This window comes from Talpa europaea, assembly GCF_964194135.1.
Source record: "Talpa europaea genome assembly, chromosome: 1".
Lineage (NCBI taxonomy): Eukaryota > Metazoa > Chordata > Mammalia > Eulipotyphla > Talpidae > Talpa > Talpa europaea.
The window spans coordinates 253,725-265,393 of record NC_140073.1 but is presented as its reverse complement, the minus strand read 5'-3'; the positions used below and the strand labels follow the sequence as shown (position 1 = coordinate 265,393).

Genomic DNA, 11,669 nt, shown 5'->3' with positions numbered 1-11,669 from the left:
ATGGCCACCCCGCCCCGGATGCTGCTGCTGCTGCTGCTGCTGCTGCTGCTCTTCCTCGGGGGCTCCGTCGCGCACCCCGCGCTGCCCAGGTGAACCGCGCCCCGGGGCCGCGCCCGCCCTGACGGCCCCCCGCCCTGACCGCCCCCCGCCCTGACCGCCCCCCGCCCTGACCGCCCCCCGCCCCAGGGCGCCGCGGCACTCGGACGGGGCCTTCACCAGCGAGCTCAGCCGCCTCCGGGAGCGCGCGCGGCTGCAGCGGCTGCTCCAGGGCCTGGTGGGGAAGCGCAGGTGAGGCCGGGGGGCGCGCGGGGCGCGGGCTGGGCCGCGGGGCGCCTCGCGGGGACTGACTGTGCTGGGCGGGGCAGCGAGCCGGACGCCGAGGCCGGGACCGCCTGGACCCGCTCAGCCCGTGGCCACTTCTGCGTGCCGTGGCCAGACTGGCCGGCCCCGCGCGCCTGGTGAGGACCCCGCGCTCCCTGCCTCCCGCCCCCCACCCCGCTGGGGACCCCGGGCCCCTGGGGGGAGGGAGGAGGCCCGGAGGGGTCTCAGCGCGCCCCCCGCGTGTCTCCCTGCAGGGCGCCGCGGAGGGATCCCCCGGGCCCGGCCTGGTCTGCTCTGCTGCCGCCGGGTCCGAGGTCGAGGTCGGAGGTCCTGGTTTCAGAGCCAGCAGCCCCCCGGCTGAGGGGCCCCCGCTGAGGCCCTGCTGAGGAGGCGCCTCCCCACCATGGGAGGGGTTGTGGGGAAGGGGGCGCCCCCAATAAAAGAGGAAATGAGACCCTGGCCCTCTGTGCGCACCCACCGCCCCAGGCCCCTCTTGACACCAGGAACGGGCGCTGCCCCGCCCTCTCTGCACCCCTATCTGGGCATCAGCTGACCCCCTGGCCCCCCACAGCCTACTCTGCAAACAGGCAGAGATCTGGGGGCTCAGGGCTCCCAGCACCTGCCCCAGGGGCTGGGGCCAGGGGCCGTGGCCCTGGAGCCAGGGGACCTGGGAGGGCCTGCACCTGCCAGGCGGGAGGCTGGGTGGGCAGGGAGGCCTGGAAGGGAGGGGCCCCATCAGAGCCCCTTCCCTCCCCTGACACCCCAGAGCCTCTCCCCAGTGGTGGGGGCACGACAGGGGCAGATGGGTCAGCAGAGGGCATCAGAGCCCCCGGGGGCCCAGCCGTCCAGAGCGCCCGTTCCCAAGGCCATGCCCTGCCCCGCCCAGAGGAGGCCAGAGGTTTCCGGGACAGCAGGACACCCCCAGGTCACGGCCATTTCCTTCCAGACAGAGGGAGAGGGAGTGGGCACGCAGGGGACACCAGGTCTGGGCTTCGGGGGCAGCTGCAGGGGCTCGATGAGTCCAGTAGGTCATGGGGGGGTGCGGTGGGGTGCACGGGGCGAACACCCAGAGCCAGGCGCTCCCCCTCCCCTGCCCTAGGCCTCTCCTCAAGCCCAGCCCCCACCCCCTCCCTCAGCCCTAACCCCTGCCCCCTCGCCCCAACACCCCCGCCCCCACTCTAGCCCCACCCCTCCCCGGGGCCTAACCCTCTCCCCAGGTCCCGCCCTAACCCCAGCCCGCCCTGCCCCCTCCCGGTTCCCCCCCAGCCCCACCCTCTCCCCTCAGCCTGCGGGCTGAGCCTCCAGCTGGCAGGGGGCTTGGCTGGGAGTGACCAGGTCTCCTCTGGGGGAGCCAGGCCGCCGGCCCGCGGGAGCCCCCTAGGTGGAGGCCGTTGCGGTAAAGGATCATAAAGTGGGGTGGTGCCCAGCAGGGCGAAGGTCACCGGAGAGCGCCGGCTCTGGAGGCGGCACTGCGGGTCGGAGGGTCCTGGAGGCCAGACGGCTGGACCCTCCAGGGCTGAGCGTTACCCGGACGCCCAGATGGGGGCTTGGGCCGTGCTGTGGTTGCTGCTCGCAGCCGCCGCCCAGGGCAATGGTACCTGTGGGCAGCAGCGGGCGGCGGGCAGAGGCGGGCGGCGGGCAGGCGGGCGGCGGGCGGTGGTGGGCGTTGGAGGGCGGTGGTGGGCAGCAGGTGGGCAGTGGCGGGAGGGCAGCAGGTGGGCAGTGGCGGGAGGGCAGCAGTGGCGGGGAGGGCGTGGGCGAACGCACGACCCCTGCCCCGCCCCCAGCCTGCTCCGTCAAGCAGAACGTGCTCATGGTGGAGGAGAACACACAGCTCTCTGAGCCAGTGGGGACCATCGAGGTCCCCAAAGACCAGGAGGTGGTTCTGGGGCCCGAGTCCACCCCCAATGCATTTCGGATCCAGAAGAACCAGGAGGACCAGACCCAGCTCTTCCTCGACCTGAGGCCCGACTACGAGGTGCTCAGGGCCGTGGGGCCGGTGGGGGCAGCCTGGCTCCTTCTCCACAGACAGGCTTTCTGGGGTGCTGGTTTTTCTGGGGGGGTTCCCGGGCAGCGAGTGACCCTGAGGGCTGGAGGGGCGTGGGGACCTGCGGGAGGACACCCCCTGGCAGCGCCTGGCGCAGCCCCGGCCCCCCAGTGAGGCAGGAGGTCGCCGAGGCCAGCTGCGCAGTGGCCCCCTCACCCCTGCCCGCAGAGGGACGACGTCCTGCTGGCCCACCTGCTCTGCAGAAGGGGGGACACCCTGGTGAGTGCGCCTGGCCCTCCTCCAGAGGCCCACCTCCTTCCGACCCTCCGGGGCCACGCTCCCCCCCCCACACCCCCATCCTTCAGCCCCGCGGGCGTCTCTTCCCACTGCCCCGCTGGCCCCTCTGCCGCCCACCCCATCCACGCCCAGGGCCCCGCCGCCCCGCTCCCGCCCCTTCCAGGCCCGCGGGGCACCCCGAGGCTGAGCGCTCCGCCCCCAGGTGACGCAGCTGAGGGTGTTCCTGACTGTGCTGGACGTCAACGACAACGCGCCCACCTTCCCCTTCGGGGACACCCCCCTGATCGCTTCGGTGCCCGAAGTGAGGCGGGAGCCTGGGGGAGGCGGGGGTGGGGGTGGGGCGGGCCCAGGAGCTTGGCCAAACCCACCCCCACCCCCCACCCCGCCCCCAGGATGAGAGGGTGAACGCCACGGTCATCCCCGAGGCGGACCTGCAGGCCACGGACCTGGACAAGAGCGACACCCTGTTCTACCATCTCGAGGAAGTGACCAAGGTCAGTGCCCATCCCCCGGCGCCCGCCCCCCGCCCCTGTGCTGCCCCCGCCCCCCGGGTCTCAGCCTCTCGCCCCCCCCAGAATGCCAGCCTCTACTTCCAACTGGCGGGCGTCAACCAGCCGGCCCTGAAGCTGAGGAGGTCGCTGGCCTTCATCGACCTCGACCGCTGGCCCAACATGACCTTCCAGCTGCTGGTGCAGGTGAGCGGCCCCGCCCCCGCCGGGCAGCCCCCCATCACCCCTCCACGCCCCCTGCCGCCCCCCCACGGGGCTGACCCTGCTCTGTGCAGGACACTCAGGACACTCAGGATTCCACCCACACGGCCACAGCCACCCTGGTGCTGCGGGTGCAGCCGGCGGACCTGCGGCCGCCCTGGTTCCTGCCCTGCGCCTTCGAGGACCTCCAGAACTGCGTCCAGGCCCAGTACCAGGGGGTGGTCCCCACGGGCATCCTGCCGGTACTGGGGCCTGGGCCGGGCTAGGGAGCGGGAGCGGGGTTCCCTGACAGTGGGGCCCCAGACTCCCGAGCGCAGCGGGGCTCCGTGAGCGTCCCTTGCGTGCCCACCCGGTCCCAAGACAAGCTGTGACTGGACCGGCCAGTGGACACCTTAGCAAAGGACCCCCGGGGGCCGGTGGCTGCGTGCCTGGACACTATGGCACCGCCGCTGCTTCGGGCTGAGCTGGGTGCCCACAGCAGCCCTACAGCGCCCCCCTCCCCGCAGCTGGGCGCCCTTCCCCTGCACCCCGGGCCCCTCTACGCGGTGGACGGTGACAGGGCCATCGACCAGCCCATCGTCTACAGCATCCTGCAGGGTGAGTGCGGCCGGCCAGCGGGGTGCGGGTGATGTGTGCAGAGCTGGGCCCCTCAGGGCCGGCACCAGGGGCCTCTGCTCCCCCAGGCAACGATGACCTCACCTTCGACATCAGCGCGGCCTCGGGCAACCTCACCATGGCCAGGAGCGTCCCCAGCCCCCGGACCTTCGTTCTGCTGGTCAAGGTGGGTGCCACGTGCGCCCCGCCCCACCGCCCAGCACCCCCAGGCCTGCTGGTCACCGCGCTGTCCCCGCAGGCCGAGCAGGAGGACGGGGCGCGGTACTCGGTGACCCGGGTCGCCATCACGGTGGAGGACCGCGACGCCAACGGCAGCGTGCCCACCTTCCCCCTGCGGCTGTACCACGGCTTCCTGGTGCTGGGCGGGGCCCCGGGCGTGGCCGTCAAGGACAGCTCGGACCCCTCGCAGCCCCTGACGGTCCGGGCCCGCGACTCCGTGTTCCCTGTAGGCACCGGGCCGGCCGCCCCGCGCCCCCGCCCCGCGCCCGGGCCTGCGGGTGGCCGTCGCCTGACTGCGCCCCGTCTAGGGCTTCGACCCGGCCTTCACCTACCGGATCACCAACAACTCGAACTTCCGGATGGACGGGGAGGCCGTGCTGACCACCCCCGAGCTGGCGGCCCCCGGGGTCTACGCCGCGGAGGTGAGGGCGGGGCGGGCCGGCGGGCGGGCGGGGGCGGCGAGGCGGCCAGCAGGGACGAGCCCCTGCCCCGCAGGTGGAGGCCAGCAACGCGGTGACGCAGCGCCAGGCGCGCACGGAGCTGCAGGTCCGCGTGCTCCCCGAGCCCACGCCCCCCCCAGGTGAGCCGCGGCGTCGCGCCACAGGAGGGGCGGCCGGGGGTGCGGGAGCCCAGCTCCCCGGGGCCCCTTGGGGCCTCCTCCTGGCTCGGGGCACTGACGGGCACTCCTCCGGGCCTTCTCCCCCCGCGCCGCGCCTCAGGGGTCTCCAGCACGCCCGCGCGGGAGACGCTGCCCACCTCAGGTACCCGCTGCCGGCGGAGGGGGCCGAGGGGCGGCGAGGCTGGGGGAGGCGGGAAAGGGCAGAGGGCACGTGGCAACCAGGTCGGGCCGCTCAGCCCCGCCTTGGGGGGGACCCCTGCCCCGTCGCCGTCAGCCCGAGGCCGGGGCCCCACAGGCTGGTGTGCGGCCGGGCGCCGGCGGTAAGTGAGCTTGGTATTGCCCGCAGGGACGCCCGGGACCGGGGCAGTGACGGGGACTGTGACGGTGACGGGGGCGGTGACGGGGACCGGAACCGGGACCGGGGCAGTGACCGGGACCGGGGCAGTGACCGGGGCTGTGACGGGAACCGGAGCCGGGACCGGGGCAGTGACGGGGACCGGAACCGTGACCGGGGCAGTGACCGGGGCAGTGACCGGGACTGGGGCAGTGACGGGGACGGGAGCCGGGACCGGGGCAGTGACAGGGACCGGGGCTGTGACGGGGACCGGAGCCGGGACCGGGGCTGTGACGGGGACCGGGGCAGTGACCGGGGCAGTGACCGGGACTGGGGCAGTGACTGGGACGGGAGCCGGGACCGGGGCAGTGACTGGGACCGGGGCTGTGACGGGGACCGGAGCCGGGACCGGGGCAGTGACCGGGGCTGTGACGGGGACCGGAACCGTGACCGGGGCAGTGACGGGGACGGTGACCCGGCCCGGGACCGGCGGCGGCGGCGCGGAGGACGGCGCGGCAGGCGGCGGCCACGCTGAGGACGGCCGCTTCTCCACAGTGCAGATGGCCGCCCTGGGCGGGGTGCTGGGCGGGCTGCTGCTGCTGGCCCTGCTGGCCCTCGCCGTCCTGGTGCGCAGGCACTACGGCCACAGGCTCCGGTGCTGCTCCCGCAAGACCCTGGTGAGGCCGGGGCGGCCGGACTCGGGGGGCCGCCGGGGACCGCGGGAGGGGCGAGAAGGGGGCGGGCCGGGCCAGGGCGCCCCGCGGAGCCGGGCGGGCGGGCGGGCGGGCGGGCGGGCGGGCGCGCCCGCGTCCCGCTGAGCCCGCCCGCCTCCCCAGGAGCCCCCGCCGGACGGCCGGGCTGGAGGCCACGAGAACCCGGCTTTCCTCGGCCCCGACCAGGCCAACTGGGCGCCGGCCCTCGACGCCGCCCCCGCCGACCAGCCGCCGGCGACCCCCGAGCCGGAGCCGGAGCCGGAGCCGGCGCCGCAGCCGCAGCCGGAGCCCGCCGCGCCCGCGCGCCCCGCCAGCGCCCCCGAGGCCCCCGCGGCGGCCCGGGACGAGGACGGCCCCGCGGCCGTGAGGTCCATCCTGACCAAGGAGCGGCGGCCCGAGGGCGGCTACAAGGCCGTGTGGTTCGGCGAGGACGTGGGCGCCGAGGCCGACGTGGTGGTGCTCAACGCGCCCTCCGCGGACGCGCCCGGCGCGGGCGACTCGGCCAGCGACTCGGCCGAGGACACGGACGCGGACGCGGACGCCGCGGGGCAGCCGGACGGCGACTCCACCTACATCTAGGGCGGCCGGCCCGCGCCCCCCGCGCCCCCCGCGCCCCCCGCGCCCCCCGCGCCCCCCCGCGCCCCCCGCGCCCCGCGCGCCCCGCGCGCAGAATAAAGCGACTCTGGGAATCGGGCTGCGCGTGGTGGCGCCGCGGGGCGCCGAGGCGGGGTGGGGGGTGGGGGGGCGGGGTCCTGGGGGTGCGAGCGCCGCTCGGGTAAACCACCTGCCCCGCGGGGGCGCGCCCCGGGCTGGGCGCCAGCTGCGCCTCCAAGTTCCTCTCCGGGGTGACCGCGGGAGCCGCCCGAGCGCAGAGCTGCGGGGGAGGGGCGTCGTGTGGGGGGCCACCTCGCCGCCCGCCCCCCTCAGGGCCCCCTGGGGGCTCGCCGGCGGGTGCCCGGGGTCGAGGCCAGGCCCGGCTTGGTGCCCCCCGCGGGGGCCGGCGCCCGGCTGAGGCGAGGGGCGCTGGCCGGCCGGGAAGGGGGAAGGGGCGGGTCAGCTGTGGGGACCAGGGCCTGGGGCGGGGGGCGGGCTCCTCCGGGGCGATGTCGCGGGGCGTCCTCCAGGGCCCCTGCCCGCGCGTCCGTGCGCCCCCGGCGCGCGCCCTTCCAGGGCCAACCCGAGCTCTGGTTTCCGTTCCTGCCGGGCCGGCCCGAATCCGCGGAGCCCGGCGCCCGCCCGCGCCCCGCCCCGCCCCGCCCGGCCCGCGGGGCGCAGAGCCCGGCACGTGGGGCGCGCGCCGCCCACGGCCCGCCCGCCCGCCCGCCCCTTCCGCGGCCCTGGAGGCGCCCGCCGCGGGCCTCCGGGAGACGGCGCGGTCCGCTCCAGGTACCGGGCCGCCCCTCGCCGAGCCACGGGCTGCGGGGCTGCGCAGCCGAGGGCCGGGCGGCGACTTGCGGGCGGGCGCGGGGCGCGGGGCGCGGGCGGCGGGGGCCGGGGCCGGCGGGGGCGCCGCGGGAGGGTTGGGGCCGCAGCTTTAGGTTTCAGTTTCCCGGAGGCGGTTTCGCTTCCCGGCGCCCGGCCCGCCCGCCTCGCGCCTCCCGCGCCGCCCCGCAGGCTCCGCCCGCGCCGCCCGGCCTGGACGCCGCCGCCGCCGGTGACCCGCGCCAGGAGCCCGCGCCGCGCAGCCCGGGCCGCGAGCCGCACCCGGCGTCCCCGCAGCGCCCGGGCCGGACCCCGCGACGGCCGCGCCGACGTCTGAGCGGCGCCCCTCGCCCGCGCCCGCCGACGGCCGCCCCCCAGGGCGCCATGGCCCAGGACCCCGAGACGTGAGCGCGGCCCCGGCGCCCCCCGCCCCCCGCGCGGCCCCCTCCGCCCCCCGCCCCCCGCGCGGCCCCCTCCGCCCCCCGCGCGACCCTCTCCGCCCCCCGCGCGGCCCCCTCCGCCCCCCGCCCCCCGCGCGGCCCCCCGCGCCCCCCGCGCGGCCCCCTCCGCCCCCCGCCCCCCGCGCGGCCCCCTCCGCCCCCCGCCCCCCGCGCGGCCCCCCGCGCCCCCCGCCCCTGACGGCCGCGTCCCCGCAGGGCGGCCCCGCGCGTGCTGTTCGGCGACTGGCTGCTGCGCCAGGTGGGCAGCGGCCGCTACGAGGGGCTGCGCTGGCTGGACGCGGCCCGCACGCGCTTCCGCGTGCCCTGGAAGCACTTCGCGCGCAGGGACCTGGGCGAGCGGGACGCGCGCATCTTCAAGGTGGGCCCCGGCTCGCGGGGCGGGGCGCCCCCCCCCCCGCCCGCAGCCGCCCACAGCGCCCCTTGCCGTCCCCCTTGCCGTCCGCAGGCCTGGGCCGAGGCGCGGGGCCGCTGGCCGCGCGGCGACCCGCCCGTCCCGGAGAGCGCGCTTCGGGCCGGCTGGAAAACCAACTTCCGCTGCGCGCTGCGGAGCACGCAGCGCTTCGTGATGCTGCAGGACAACTCAGGGGACCCCGCCGACCCCCACAAGGTGTTCGGGCTGCGCCCAGAGCCGGGGTGCGGAGGTGAGGCAGCCGGGGAGTCAGTTGGTTGAGGGCAGGGAAGGTGCCGGGAGAGGCCGGGTTGGGGGGAGAACCATCAGGCCCCCCCCCCCGTGAAGGGGGTGCAGCTCAGCCACAGCAGACACCCCCCTTCTCTACCAGAGAGCCTCAGTGTTGACGACAAGGGGGCAGAGGCGCCCGTTGCAGCAGCTGCACCCTCTGGGGTAAGTCACTGCCCTCCTGGCTCGTGGGCGGAGCCTGGCTCCCCCGGGGCTCATGCTGTCCTGTCTCCCCCGCAGGGCGGGCTCCCCCCAGGGCTGTGCCTGTGCCCATGCCCAGGGGGAGGAGCTGGTGAGGTGCCCGCGCCGAGCTGTGAGCCTGGCGCTGGGGGTCCCTGCCCCGGCCCAGCCGGCCTCCCAGAGGATCTTCTGCTCCAGGCTCTGCAGCAGAGTTGTCTGGGGGACCACCTGCTGGAAGCGGCATGGGGGGTGCACCCCATGCCCCTGGAGGCTCCTGGAGAGGGCCTGTGTTGTAAGTAGGGCATCTGCTAGGGCCAGGCAGGACGGCAGAGTCCCCAGAACAGGGCTGGCAGCTGCCGTGGACACGGGGGCCAACTGGGAGGGTGCGTGGGCCCCTGGGCCGGGAGGGAGGTCTGCGGCCAGGCCCAGAGCTCCCTACACAGGAGCCGTACCTGCTGTGAGGAGGCGAGGCCCGGGTGCCCACTGCGGTCCTCTCTTCCGCAGCCCCCACCCAGGAGCCCAGGCAGCCCCCGCCCGACGAGGCACCCGGACCCGCACCACCCCTTGCAGCCCACAGCCCCGCGGCTGCTGAGTGGGCCCCGGGCTGGCCGGGCAGCACCCAGCTCCAGCTCCAGGCAGAGCCCAGCCTGGGGCCCCTGGAAGTGACCATCATGTACAAGGGCCGGACGGTGCTGCGGGAGGTGGTGCGGCACCTGGGCTGCGTGCTCCTCTACGGCCCCCCGGGGCTGGCCGCCGACACCGAGCCCCAGTGCGTGGCCTTCCCCAGCCCGGCTGAGCTGGCCGACCAGAAGCAGCTGCGCTACACCGAGGAGGTGCTGCGGCACGTGGCCCCGGGGCTGCAGCTGCGCCAGCGGGGGCTGCAGCTGCGAGCCCTGCGCCTGGGCAAGTGCAAGGTCTACTGGGAGGTGGGGGGCCCCCTGGGCTCTGCCAGCCCCTCCACACCTCCCCAGCTTCTGGAGAGGAACTCGGACACCCTCATCTTCGACTTCAGCACCTTCTTCCAAGGTCAGCGTGTGGCCTGGCCCCTCCCCGCCCCGCCTACCCCCACCCACAAGCCCGCCCCTCCCCGGCCCGCCTACCCCCACCCCCACCCACAAGCCCGCCCCTCCCACCCCCACCCCCGCCCCTCCCCGCCCCGCCCACCCCACCCCCACCCACAAGCCCGCCCCTCCCCGCAGAGCTGCTGCAGTTCCAGGCCCAGCCACGCAGGGGCTCCCCGCACTATACCATCTACCTGGGCTTCGGGCAGGACCTGTCGGCCAGGAGGCCTAAGGAGAAGCACCTGGTCCTGGTGAAGGTGAGGCTGGTCCAGGCGCAGGGCCCCAGGGGCACAGACCCCTCGCTAAGCCCCCCCGCCCCCGCAGGTGGAGCCATGGCTGTGTCGAGCGTACCTGGAGGCTGCGCAGAGGGACGGCGCGTCCTCCCTGGACAGCAGCAGCCTCAGACTCTGCCTGTCGGGCTTCAGCAGCCTCTACGACGACCTCGAGGCCCTGCTCATGGACCTGGGGCAGCCGGCCTAGGGCCGCCTGGCCAGGCGCCACTCTTGCCCAGCCAGCCAGACCCCCCGCCCCACCGTGTCCGCGAGGACCGAGTCAACTCAGAAACTTCTAAAGATAATCTTTTTGATAAATTAGAACAAGCTGCGTGTGCGTCTGGTATACGCGTAAACGGGCCCAGCTCCACGCGGACGGGTGCCCCTCAGCCCTCGGCACCCGGCCCCTCGCCCGCCTCCACCCGCCGGTGCCGCCTCATGTGCCGGTACTTGTCCACGTAGGCCTTGACCAGGTTGCCCACCTTCACGGGGTTGATCTCCCCACTCTTGCTGTGGCAGATCTGGGGGAGAGGGGGTGCAGCTGCATGACTGGACGCCAGGCTGGCCGACCCCCCTGGACCCCCCCGGAGGCCACGGCCAGGCGCCCACCTTCTGCACGGCCTTGCGCAGAATGTCCTTGTACTCGTCCTTGCTGACCTCCCTGCGCTGGTAGAAGGGCTTGATGGCCAGCTTCACCTCCTCCACCGCCCGCTCCTGCACGTGCAGCTTCTTCATGTACTGCGGAGCACGCGCGTCAGCCTGGGCCGCGGGGCCTCGGGGCGGGCGGGGGCTCACGGGCACCGCACTCACCTCCTCGTTCTTGGTCTTCTCGGCAGCTGGCCTGGGAGCAGCCTGCCTGTCCTCGGAGTTGGCGGTGGCATGGCCAGCTGGCTCCGAGGCTGTGGCCAGGATGGTGGGCGCAGGGGCCGGGCCTGGGGCCACCCCGCAGCCCGCCAGGGGCAGGCTGGCCTGCAGGAGAAGCTGGACGGGGGGCTGGCTGGCCGGCGTGCAGGGCGGGACACTCGAGTGCAGAGCTGGGGCGGGGGGCAGGCCGAGGCTGCGAACCTGGGTGGGGTGAGCCAGAGCATGACCCTCTGCCCGGCCCTGCCAGGGGCCCGCCCTGCCCCGGGCGCCCCCACCGGACCCACCTGAGAAGGGTCGGCCCGGGGGAAGCTGGGCTCTGGGAGCAGGTGACCGGAGGGCGGGGGCTCTGGGAAGGGAGTGCGCTGGGCCACCAGGGGGCCTGCCTCGTCCATCTCCCAGACCTCTTCCCGGGGCTTCTGAGGCCTGGGAAGTGGCGCCCCTGAAGGCCGACAGAGGGAGAAGGTGTCATGGTGCCCCCTGGGGGACATTCCGGGAAAGCACCTCATTCCTCCCCAAGCTCAGCCCAGGAAAAGGGGGCGCCGCAGTGCCGGCCCTGACCCCCGCCTCTGACCCAGGGAGAGCCCTACTCACGCAGGCCACTGTCCCCCGCCGCCTGCAGGTTCCACGTGACCCTCTTCACCAGGGCCTTGGCTCGCAGCAGGGGGGTCTGCGAGCAGCCTTCCTCCTTCTCCAGAGGGGCCAGGGCCCGGGCCGCCAGGGTACTGGGCACCAGAGTGGCCTCAGCCACCTCTGGCGGCAGCCAGGGCTTCTGCTGGGGGCCCTCGGCCAGGGGGAGCTGCTGCGCGGTGCCCTCCGCGAGGGCCAACAACGCCTCCTTGGGGGGCAGAGCCAGGGGCACGGCAGGGTTTGGGGGGAGGGCACGCTCCGGGGAGGAGTCGGTGCTCTCAGGGGAGGGCG

General features: G+C 75.7%; 2 protein-coding genes across 2 annotated transcripts; both read left to right on the top strand.

Moving 5' to 3' along the window:
* CDHR5 (cadherin related family member 5) lies at positions 1 to 6,394 on the top strand (the record flags this gene model as incomplete). Its single annotated transcript, XM_084249690.1, has 17 exons — positions 1 to 89; positions 187 to 288; positions 1,752 to 1,915; positions 2,109 to 2,320; positions 2,537 to 2,587; positions 2,808 to 2,906; positions 2,998 to 3,099; positions 3,181 to 3,300; positions 3,390 to 3,557; positions 3,717 to 3,912; positions 3,999 to 4,096; positions 4,169 to 4,375; positions 4,458 to 4,571; positions 4,645 to 5,518; positions 5,562 to 5,779; positions 5,939 to 6,078; positions 6,130 to 6,394. 17 exons carry the CDS (start codon positions 1 to 3, stop codon positions 6,392 to 6,394), a joined length of 3,219 nt encoding a protein of 1,072 aa, XP_084105816.1.
* Positions 6,395 to 6,918: 524 nt separating this feature from the next.
* On the top strand, positions 6,919 to 10,219 carry IRF7 (interferon regulatory factor 7; the record flags this gene model as incomplete). Its single annotated transcript, XM_084249678.1, has 9 exons — positions 6,919 to 7,002; positions 7,430 to 7,641; positions 7,894 to 8,056; positions 8,144 to 8,339; positions 8,478 to 8,539; positions 8,615 to 8,846; positions 9,059 to 9,580; positions 9,754 to 9,872; positions 9,940 to 10,219. 9 exons carry the CDS (start codon positions 6,919 to 6,921, stop codon positions 10,093 to 10,095), a joined length of 1,746 nt encoding a protein of 581 aa, XP_084105804.1. The 3' UTR covers positions 10,096 to 10,219.
* Between the last annotated feature and the right edge of the window lie 1,450 nt (positions 10,220 to 11,669).